General features: G+C 35.0%; 1 protein-coding gene across 1 annotated transcript; it reads right to left on the bottom strand.

Moving 5' to 3' along the window:
- Window positions 1-212: 212 nt before the first annotated feature.
- Window positions 213-12493, bottom strand: LOC128231346 (non-structural maintenance of chromosomes element 3 homolog). The gene is made up of 8 exons (XM_052944030.1): window positions 12366-12493; window positions 11205-11325; window positions 9304-9383; window positions 8660-8760; window positions 6903-6985; window positions 6275-6317; window positions 3759-3936; window positions 213-3051 (listed from the first exon to the last, which is right to left on the bottom strand). The coding sequence occupies exons 1-8, from the start codon at window positions 12378-12380 to the stop codon at window positions 2968-2970; spliced, it is 705 nt and encodes a 234-aa protein (XP_052799990.1). The 5' UTR covers window positions 12381-12493; the 3' UTR covers window positions 213-2967.
- Between the last annotated feature and the right edge of the window lie 2 nt (window positions 12494-12495).

Below are 12495 nucleotides of genomic sequence, written 5' to 3'. Positions count from 1 at the left end.
CGTACGACCCAAGATGTTCATGTATGTCTTCCAAGTTCAAGAGAAATCAGTGTCACGCAATATGACCTCGCACCAAGGGAACTCACTCTTGTCCGCTATAAGGACACTAGTACTGGTGGTTTCTGCCAAACAACCGGTCACAAAGGAGATAAATATACCGTCTTGGAGCTGTCTACACAATCGTGTTAAAATAAACTGATATTGACATCTGATAAACTTTCATTTTGTCATCTTTATGCAAATAGAACTCAAAAACATTTATAACAACATAACATTACACGGGCAGACCATATGCTCTCATCAAAATGAAAGGACTGAAAGTACATATGCTGGAGAAAAACAATTAGATGTAACGATTTTATGTTGTCTGAAGTGTCCATATACTCCCTTTAGTTAACACAGGATGTATGACATATTTACTGCTTTCATTGGAGCAGTACATGTTAACTATTTGCTCTTTGTTTTCAAATAATCAGATAATCACAGTCCATTACACGGTGTACATTACACAGAGCATTATAGAGTACATTACACTGTGTACATTACACAGAACTTTACAGAGTACATTACACAGTGTACATTACACAGAACATTATCGAGTACATTACACTGTGTACATTACACAGAACATTACAGAGTACATTACACGGTGTACATTACACAGAACATTATCGAGTACATTACACGGTGTACATTACAGAGTACATTACACGGTGTACATTACACAGAACATTATCGAGTACATTACACGGTGTACATTACACAGAACATTATAGAGTACATTACACGGTGTACATTACACAGAACATTATAGAGTACATTACACGTGTACATTACACAGAGCATTATAGAGTACATTCCACTGTGTACATTACACAGAACAATATAGAGTACATTACACTGTGTACATTATAGAGCACATTACACTGTGTACATTATAGAGTACATTGCACAAAGTGCATTATAGAGCACATTACAATGTGTACATTATAGAGTACATTGCACAAAGTGCATTATAGAGCACATTACACTGTGTACATTATAGAGTACATCGCACAAAGTGCATTATAGAGTACATTACAATGTGTACATTATAGAGTACATCGCACAAAGTGCATTATAGAGTACATTACAATGTGTACATTATAGAGTACATCGCACAAAGTGCATTATAGAGTACATTACAATGTGTACATTATAGAGTACATTACACAGAGTAGATTACACAAATTGCTTATAGAGTACTTTGCAAGGTGTACATTATAGAGTAAATTATACAAAGTGCATTATAGAGTACTTTAAAATGTGAACATTATAAAGTACATTACACTGTGTACATTTAAGAGTACATTACACAAAGCCAATTATAGAGAACATTACACTGATTAAATTATACATTGTACATTACACACCGCACATAATACAGTATATTATAGAGTACATTACACTGTGTACATTACAGAATACATTACACAAAGTGCATTGCATTACACAGAGTACATTACACAGTACAACATTTCGTATATTGCACAGAAAACATTCTAAAGTATATTACAAATGATTTATGACATTATAATTTATTGCCATTGCACTACTACATGAAGCACTATTAGAAGTACATTGACACCATCCATAACAACACTTCACTCAATTGTTGACGTCCTTCATATGTTGTCAAACACCACTTAAAATACTCGAGATATGCCGATTTGAAACATAACCTTGGCCTAGCCCAAGAGCCTAACCTCAACAATAGTATGGAAGGGCATTTAAGTAACACAAATTGGTCCATGTACTTGGTTAGTGCATTGGTGTAAATTCTAAGCGCCTATAGGCAATTGACAACTGTATTGGTGTAATTGTGTCCTTATTACTGACAAGTCTATGCATACAGCTTTTAGTTGCCTTCAAGTCTTCAAGTAAATGACAGATGATGCGAGTATAATGTGCAATGTGTATATCAATTTTATGTCAGGGCTATTCCATTTAAACATATAACCCCCGGGGAAAGGCACTTTTAAAATCTACCACCCTCCTACAGAAGCAAATTTAACCCTTAAAGGGTCCAGTTTGGAAAAAAGACACCCACCCATATACTATTTAAACAATTGCCTCCCCCCATGGGTTATATGTTTTACTGGAGTAGCCCTCATATTGAGCCTTTTGTACAGAACTATTTTAAGGTTAACAACATTGTTAATGTCATTGTTGTTTACTTCAAATCTTGACTGCTCTGAAAGGTTCAAGGATACACTTGTGATCTGCAGTATTTCTAGCAATATTTGAGACAAGTGTTTCCGCTGTACTTGCTTTTTATCTAAGCACATCATGAAATATTTCACCTTTCAGAGATTCAAAATCTACAAATAAGAATATGATAATACAGGATTTAACAGAAATGTTTCCATGGCGACCAAACTTTAGCTAACTATTCCAAATGAGTGTTAGCTGAATGCCACTTTAACGAAGGCCATTACAATGATTGAGGCCCTAACATTGATTAAGGCCATTACAATGACTGAGGCCTTTATGATGATTGAGGCCTTTATGATGATTGAGGCCATAACATTGATTGAGGCCATTACGATGATTGAGGCCATTATGATGATTGAGGCCACTACGATGATTGAGGCCATTATGATGATTAAGGCCATAACATTGATTGAGGCCATTACAATGATTGAGGCCATAACATTGATTGAGGTCATTACAATGATTGAGGCCATAACATTGATTGAGGTCTTTATGATGATTGAGGCATTACGATGATTGAGGCCATTACATTAATTGAGGGTCTTTACAATGATTGAGGCCATTACCATGATCAAGGCCATAATATTGAACTACAAGTATGCCCAATGGGATAAGCATTATGTTTATAGCATTAGGCATTGTGGTTTCCAGCCTTGAATTTTCGTTTCCTTCCCGACAGCAAAACATCCTAGAATCTTAAACACTAGTTCCATTTCATTCTGCTTGTTCATTTCTTTCTGAATCTTGTACATCTTGCCACTGGCTTGTCCATTGTGACAGCTCTTGTACACCATAAATCTGAAAGGAAGGTATTGAAGATACAACATGAACAATACAAAAGTAACGGGTGCTCCTTGGAACACTAACATTACCTGCATTTTGGGAAAACAGTCTAATTTAAGTTTGTCCACTATCAAATTAAACATGAAGAAACTATAGAATTGCAATACCTGTCATTCTTTCTTCAATAAACCAATGTAACAGCCATGTATATATACAACTAGTGGAAGCAAGCGACCATCTGACCCCGGACTTAAGTGGACACTTGTCTTAAGCAGACACTTTGACCTCTTCCCAGAGGTGAGGTGAGCACCTGATGCATGTTTCATAAAACTACACTCAACCACTATTCTACACTCAACCTATCACACAATCTTTCAATGATCTCCTTTATAATGAAGATCTTCACTTTTTCACAAGGGACCCCAATCTGGGAGACATACTTTTCCATGCTAGCCACCTTTTCATCACCAAGATCTTTAACATATTGCTGAGTGAGATTGGATAGCACACAAAAATGTTTTAATTATTTTCAGACTTTGAAAAATTGTTGCTTCAAACTTTTGTGAGTATAAGTGTGTATTAAATTTAATAAGGAACAAACTTTGTGCAATCCTAAGCCTGAATTCTTTAGAAAATATGATGAGAGATACAATGAATAGCTTAAACAACTTTGCAGTTCTTGACACAAGTTAGATCAAGCTTAAATAAGAGGCTTCACTCACCTTGCTGACATATCCCAAAACATTACGTTTGGTGGTTTCCAGGTGTGCTCTCTGACCCCATCGCACTTCAGACAGCGGAGGTTCGGTGTTGGGTTGGCGTGTAATCTCAAGGTAACACTGCCGCACCCACTCCTGCGTAACCAGCTTCTTTACGTCTCCAAACACCTCGTGAGGAAGGCTGGGTAAATCAAAAGTAAAATGAAACATACATGGTGCAGGCAATCCATATTGAGAAAGAACTTCACCTAGTTTTCCAGTGATAAAGTTGTAAAACCCAAGAAATAATAAAAAAAAATTGGTAAAGCTGTAATCACATTTCACATATGCATGATGTCAGTGTTTACAGGTTAGAGCTGCACTCTCACAGATTGACCATTTTCACAACTTTTTTAATTTTTTATCTTGGAATTTTTGCGTAAATATCTGCAAACCAATGAAATAAGACAAAAAATCAGATCGTAGATTTCATATTTCCGTTCGAAAATTAATGTTTTATGGCTTAAACCGTTACTAACAATTTAAAAAAAATGCATAAAACATCAAGTTTTTTAACTTAAATATAAAAATATGCGATCTGATTTTTGTCAGCAGTCTTATATAACTGGTTTTCATGGATTTTTGCAAAAATTGGCTCGTTCCGGGACAAAAAAATAAACAAGAGGGCCAAGATGGCCCGATATCGCTCACCTCAGTAAAGTTTTTTGCTATAGACTTGTTGAATATTAAAGGGCAATAACAGGGATTTGGCTTCTCTGATGTATGAAAATGTTACCTCTAGAGTGTTAATAAGGTATTTTCATATTTGCACTCTGTGACCTAGTTTTTGACCCCAGGTGACCCATATTCAAACTTGAGCTAGAAATCATCGAAACAACCTTTTTGACAAATTTCCAGGATATTTGGGCTGAAAATGTTACCTTAGAGTGTTAACAAGGTTTTTCCATATTTGGGCTCTGTGACCTAGTTTTTGACCCCAGATGACCCATATTCAAACTTGAGCTAGAAATTGTCAAAATAACCTTTCTAACAAATTTCCAGGATATTTGGGCTGAAAATGATACCTTAGAGTGTTAACAAGGTTTTTCCATATTTGGGCTCTGTGACCTAGTTTTTGACCCCAGATGACCCATATTCAAACTTGAGCTAGAAATCATCGAAACAACCTTTGTGACAAATTCCAGGATATTTTGGCTTAAAATGTTACCTCAAGAATGTTAGCAGTTATTTCAATATTTAGGCTCTGTGACCTAGTTTTTGGCCCAACATGACCCATATTTGAACGTGAGCTAGAAATCGTCGTAACAACCCTTCTGACAAATTTCCAGGATATTTGGGCTGAAAATGTTACCTCTAGAGTGTTAGCAAAGTATTTCCATATTTGGGCTCTGTGACGTAGTTTTTGACCCCAGATGACCCATATTCGAACTTGAGCTAGAAATCATCAAAACAACCTTTCTGACATATTTCCTGGAAAATTGGACTAAAAATGTTACCTCTAGAGTGTTAACAAGGTATTTCCATATTTGGGCTCTGTGACCTAGTTTTTGACCCCAGATGACCCATATTCGAACTTGAGCTAGAAATCATCGAAACAACCTTTCTGACAAATTTCCAGGATACTTGTGCTGAAAATGTTACCTCTAGAGTGTTAACGAGGTTTTCCATATCTGGGCTCTGTGACCTAGTTTTTGACCACAGATGACCCATATTCGAACTTGAGCTAGAAATCATCAAAACAACCTTTCTGACAAATTTCCAGGATATTTGGGCTGAAAATGTTACCTCGGGAGTGTAAACAAGGTTTTTCCATATTTGGGCTCTGTGACCTAGTTTTTGACCCCAGATGACCCATATTCGAACTTGTCCGAGTAATTACTGGGACAAACATCCTGACCAAGTTTCGTGACAATTAAGGCAAAAATGTGACCCCTAGAGTGTTAACAAATAAGTGTGGATGGACGACAGACGACGGACAAGCATCGATCCTTATAGCTCACCCTCAGCCTACGGCTAAGGTGAGCTAAAAAGTGTAGCTTTAACATTCACCTTTTTTCGTTTAGTATTCAAAAATATTCAACTTGTTTGATGCCTGACAACTTCCTCAACAACAATAAATCTCAACATTTTATTTGCCATAATACTGACAATTACAATAATATGCTTCAATAAAAATATGCAGAATTTAGAGATGAACATGAGAAGATCCTACAATAAATCCTAATTTCATAAAAAGTTTCTATATAATGTAACCTTATTTCATTAAAAGATTCTAATATAACCCTATTTCAAGAGAAGATAACATAAAACAAAATCTCTTTTTCACGAGAAGTTGTATAATGTAACATATCTTTATTTCATGAGATGATTATTGTAAAATATATCCTTATTTCATGAGAAGATTGTATAGTATATCCTTATTTCATGAGAAGATTGTATAATATATCCTTATTTCAAAGGAAAATTGTATAATATATCCTTATTTCAAAGGAAAATTGTATAATTTATCCTGAACTTACTCCTGGTCCACACCAAACTTCTTTAGAGCACTCCAAAGTTGATCTATAAAAACAAAAACACACAATTCAATGATGAAGTCTACAAAAGCAAATATTTAAAGACATATTATTTTTTATATAAAATTACATGTATGTCATTCTTCAGTATTTAAGTCTGAACACTATATAAGTGTCATGCAATTTCCCAACCTGAAAATAGTATCAGTTTTTTTTCCAGCTAATCTTGGAAAAGATTCTTTTTAATACTCAAAATTGGCAAGATTTAGTTTGAGTTTGTGTAAGTTTTGTTAAACCAGTCATCCGTTCTTTTTTTTTCTGGTGATTGGAAAAAAGTAGACTTTGGGAATTCAGCTGATATTTGGCCCAGAAAAAAAGGCCAAATAAATTAAAATTAATGCAAGCAAAATCAACCCTCAGCCTCATAAGACCAAGGAGCTTTGAATGACAGAACGTATTCTCAGTTTTTTTTGTGATCTTAATTTCAAACAAAGGATTTATAGAGAGGCTGATGATAAAAACAACCCTTTGATTGAAGTACAAGTCTCCAAAGCTGAGACAAAGCTTTTGAAACAGGTCATTTTACATGACATGTCCTCAGAATAAAAACAACAATCACTTATGTACATACTGTCACTGATGACATTGCCAGACATGAAGATGATACTGAGCACGATCATCAGCAGGCCGTGTTTACTGTCATCTTCTTCACTCCTGGAAATACATCAATGTTTCATTCAAGATTCAGATTTACCTAACATATTTTCAAAAAATTCAAATTTTTAAGCGACCACTCATATTTTCATCCAAAATATGGAAGAAACCAAAAAAACACTTTCTTGTGAAGCCCTTTTGCAAACAAGCAATGTGAAAAAAAAGTTTACAGAGTTCTTCTGTAGCAAGTCACAGAAACTTGAAACAGGCTTATGAAATGATTGTTTCATAGGATATTTCCTTAATCTTAGAAGAATGAGTAATGTTGTAACTGTCAAGAATTATCATTCTCAGTACTTATTAGGCCTAACAAAAAAAAAATACATTTGGTTCCGGTTACAAGACCTACCTATGAAATAGGCGCCAACCCTACCATTTTTATAGTCAGTTTGTTTTTTTAAGTGCTTTTCAATATGTAGTTTAAAACTTTTACTGCTTTATACAGTAGATTACTTTAACACCATTGTCCAATGATGAAAATATCATTCTTATATAAAGCCTTATAAAAAAATAGCCTACCTACCCTACCTATTTTTGAATAGGATGAAACTCTAACCAAACCATTATTTTTAGGCCTTACATAGGAAAGCATGAGGATTCGCCTTCAGCAGCTCCTGTCTTTAGCAAAATGGAAAAATTGTATCTACTTGCCATGAACACACTTTGGAAACCGTGAAACATCTTACTTGTGTTATAAAACAACTTCTGATTTAACTGTCTAAATGTGCATGTATACAGAAAAATCCTTAACTATAAAATACAGCAGTGTCTTACTTGGTATATTAAAGATATAAAATGAAAAATCAAGGCCCAAACGCTAGTATTGTTATTTTTCCACAGTTAACCAAAGAGCATTGCAAGCAGATTTTAATGATATCCCAGAGGATAATGGGACATAACCGAAAATATTCTATCCAGAGTTATGAAAATTAGTACAAATTTGTGTACTGTGATTTTAAACATGTGTGTTACGTTTCATGTTTATAACTGACAGTTTGCAAGTCATCCCCAACATTTAAGTTTTAGCACGAAAATAATCAAAGCCATCACAGCGAACAACATGAAGCACATGACAAACAGATTAGCACAAATACCAAGTAAGGTGGTTGGTCTCGGCGTCAATGTCTAGGCTCCTGTCTTTAGCAAAATTGAAAAATTGTTTTTTTACTTTGCTCTCACACTCAAAACTATTTTTGGCTTATATGTATCTATTTGCCATAAAAACACTAAATGGAAACTGTGAAACATCTTACTTGTGTTATAAAACCACATCCGATGTAACAGTAACTACTGTTTAAATGTGCATGTATACAGAAAAACGTTTTAACTATAAAATACAGCAGTGTCTTACTTGGTATATCAGATATAAAACCAAAATCAAAGCCAAAAAGCTAGTTTTGTTTTCTTTCCACAGTTAACTGGAGAGCATTGCAAGCAGATTTTAACGATATCCCAGAGGATAATGGGACATAACTGGACAATTTTCTATCCAGAGTTATGAAAATTAAATAGTACAAATTTGAGTACTGTGATTTTAAACATGTGTGTTACGTTTCATGTTTATAACTGACAGTTTTCAAGTCATCCCCAACATTTAAGTTTTTAACACCATAATAAACAAAGCCATCACGGCGTATTACATGAAGCACATGACAAACAGTTTAGCACAAATACCAAGTAAGGTGGTTGGTCTCGGCGTCAATGTCTAGGCGGTTAATGAGGATGTAGCTTCCTTTCTGCTTCTCCTCCAGCTCCACAAGGTCAATACCAAACAGCTGGAACAACAGCATGGTTTCTATGGCTATAGATTGATCTAATCCAAAGGTAACAACTGCCCTCGGAGCATAATCAAACGCTAGTCTGTTGTTTTTTTCAAGTCAAAGAAGGGAAATAATTTATCATTTTTAAAAGTCAGTGTAATGCTATACATGTGTCTACTGCCTCTGGCGAAATGTGTACCAAGATTCATTTGAATACCTTGAAACAGACTTTGACTTATGGAAAAGGTTAATGTTAGTCACTACAGAAATGCTAACGAAGACACCAAGGTTAGGACAATACCTCACCTTTTTCTTCTGAGCTATCAACTTTTAAAATTGATTGATACTGTAAAATGAGAAACCAATTCCAAATACACTACCCATTTAATATTGAATTAAAAATAAACACATACCCTCTCTCACAATATTTAAATATTTATCATTGAAAAGAATTAAATTTTAACAATTTTGAACAAAGACAACATCAACATCACAAAGAAATTATATTATTTACATTTTTTTAAAGTGCAGGCAGGTTTAATGAAAGAAGAGTCTTACCAGTTTCAACCTTTTGGCCACCTCTTTGATCACAATGGGAAATGCCTTACTGCTCTCTTTCAGCACTTGTTTGTTGATGTCTTAAACAAGGTCCATGGTATACATAAAAACAAAAAGTCATGACGAAGTAGGACACGTCTTTAAATGATTACAATGATATTACTTTATCGTCTTGTATAATTTTTTACAAGATCATGGAGATTTAAAATGCATTCATAATAAAAATGATATTTTATTGTTTTCAATATCAGTCTATGTGACATCCGATTGAATGACAAAAAAAAGAGTAATTTTTGCCAACTCTTTTTTCACTGATTCGCTTAAATAATGTCAACTAAATTTATCTAGGATTCAAAAGTACTATCGAATCTTTTCACAAATTTTGATGCAATGCAGCATTCCAAGTAACTTTTTGTTGACCTGGCCCAAATCTAAATGTAACTGTCCTGTCGCCAACTAGTTTTAAACTGCACGCTTCATGTCCCACATTCTAAGGGCATTTTAGAACACAGTATTATTGTTGACAAAAAAGTGGAGATATTAGGGCCCGCTTGAAAGCGTGGAACAGTAGAACTGCGAGCGCTGGAGGACGCTGTGGACCGAGCTAAAACCTCGAGTGATCCGATGTTTTGAATGACCCAAGTTTCCATTTTAGTCTGTTATGAATGTCTTACAATGTATTTTCAAAGTTTGAAGTTGTCAGTTTCTTTCGGCACCGATTATGTATTGCACTGTGGAAATCGCTGATAAATTCATAAACTGTCATATACTAAATGTGAAAATGTGAAAGTAAAACCAATAGTTTTAAAATTTAAAGCGAAGTTTATTTTTGCAAAAAAACACCATGAGAATATGATTAAATGCTTGTCATTTACTTTGACAATTATCTTCTCAGATGCCAATATCAGGTACATGTATCAACGGTCATGCATATTCAGTTAAATTGGGTTTTCACACCTTTTCAAATTTCCTTTCATCCGTCACTGCAATTTTTATAACTTGCGAAAAAATTAACAACTGCCAATTGTTTGTTTTTTAGGAACATTCTTTCAAGAAAATGTGTGAAATTTTGACGTCGAGGTAGTCATAAGGTTTTGTGCATGATTTGTGTATTTGGACTGGCAATCGTGCTCGATTCCTCAACTTATTTAGGTTTCGATCCAGCGGCAGTATATTTTATATGAAAGTAGAAGGAATAAGGGTCGGGACTAAGCTTCGACCTGGACTGAACACCAGTTTTCGAATGACCGCCTGTTAGGGCGACCGTAGTTTTACTGTAATATATATATATATATATATATATATATATACCTATTGTTGAGTGGTTGCAGTATCCTTTACTTCCATTTATAATATCTAAAGTTTACTTCTTGCATCTAGACGTTCTTGTAAACAAGAGGCCCATGAGAGCCTATGCTCTACTGGCATGGCTAATCTGTTCATTTTTTATCCAGCCCATGTATGGGTAATAGGCAACATACTAATAGTTGGAACTGGGAACATTTTGTGTTTGGGTTAGTTGAAAACACAATTGTTTCCAGACAGACATGCACACCAAGCCATCGCTCTTTGGCCAGTAGAGCTAAAAACAAAAGAATGGCATCTTTGTTTTCCTCAATCATGGGGGCATAACTGAACAAATATCTTAGCCAGAGCCTAATGGTACTGGCTAAACATGATCTGCACATAATTTATAAATAAAGCAAGTTTCATGGTTCTTGCTTTTGCTTTTAGAGTTATGACCAACATCAACTTTCTGCATGACATTAGTGCTTACAGCAATAACAATGTTAGACATCAACACGATGATATACCAATATGATTATACCTCAAAAAATAGAGAAGCTATTAAAGAAGCAGTCAAAAAACTTTTTTTTTAATTTAAAATGGTGAATACCCACCTGCTTTTTTAATAGGAATCTTTTTGTTATCAATAATGAGGAGGTATTTCACCGTGTCGTTGACGATTCTCTCTTGTTCCTCTTTATCAAGACTGGCCATTGCTTTTTGGCTCTGGGTTTCCTGCAATAGGTTGAAAGTAGAAGATACACAGGGCTTCTAAGTCATTTTAAGAAAATGTAATATAGATATACATGTATCTGTTTATTCAAGATAATCAGTTGAATGTTGATCCTCTGTAGTAGCATTAATCAGATGAATTATAATACTGTTTCACTATTTGTTGTCAGACCGCTTTCTGCAGGCCTTAATTCATTATGACCGCAGCGTTCCTTGTTATGATCACCAATTAAAGAATTTAATGAGAATCTCATTTAAAATCAATTTTATATCAAACACTATCTAAATTGGCTTTGATGGCTCAAAAGCACCGCTTAAGCAGTGGGGATACATGTATATTTACTCATAAATGAATTGCTGCAGGTTCAATTTTTAATGATTTACCACAGGGGACAGAAACTGTGGATTTTACTAAAGTGAAAGAAAGAGTATATGCCCGAACAGGGGTAATTGAACCGTTGGTACCTTTTGACCCGCCGTTGACGCCATACCTGCATCGCCATAAAAGCTAGTTCAATAGAAAGGCTGTTGGAAGTGCTCTATATGGCTGACACTACATGTACACTCCTCCCTCTTTAACCTTTTTTGGGCAAGACCAGAACCCCCTAAACTGGATGTACTGAGCTGTACTACAGGTTCCGTTACCGCCCGTTAACAACCCATTAAATTTAGGCTCAACTGAATTATTTCTGACTCCATTTTAGTAAAAGAAAGAGTGTATGCCCAAATAGGGGTTTAAACCCCTCATGTTTCGACCCGCAGTCAACACCAAAACTGCTGGTTCAGCAGTGAGTAAGGTTGTGCCCTATACAGCTGACACTACATTACATTGACACAGTAAGCTCCGGGGAATTGCTTTTACAGATATTGAAAGAGCAACAAACGTTTAATCATTTTTAATAAATAAATACTAATTTGTTGTGTGTAATATGGAGCAATAGCTGAACAACATAATAGTGTAATAGTGGTGTGTAACCTTTCACAATTAAAAAAATGTTTCAAAAGCTCCAAATTGATCACGCCGATTTTGATTTATGACTTACCTTTCCAGATGCCATTGCTAATTATTGGCTTAGACGAAATAGATCGTTGAATGTCTGTAAAGGCTTGTACTGATTAGTGCACTTAGTGTTAACAACAAACTATCTTTTCCGCCAAATTTCAGATAGAGAG

Source organism: Mya arenaria, chromosome 4, assembly GCF_026914265.1.
Source record: "Mya arenaria isolate MELC-2E11 chromosome 4, ASM2691426v1".
In the NCBI taxonomy this organism is placed as follows: Eukaryota; Metazoa; Mollusca; class Bivalvia; order Myida; family Myidae; genus Mya; species Mya arenaria.
Note: the sequence above shows the minus strand (reverse complement) of the source record. Positions and strands in the feature narration are given on the sequence as shown.

What these genes read in the sequence shown, in the direction of transcription:
- LOC128231346 (XM_052944030.1), bottom strand. An exon ending in TGGCCAAAAGGTTGAAACTG is followed by an intron (nt 8,761 to 9,303) that starts GTAAGACTCTTC and finishes CTGTTGTTCCAG; the next exon opens with CTGTTTGGTATTGACCTTGT. An exon ending in TTTTGGGATATGTCAGCAAG is followed by an intron (nt 3,052 to 3,758) that starts GTGAGTGAAGCC and finishes CCTTCCTTTCAG; the next exon opens with ATTTATGGTGTACAAGAGCT.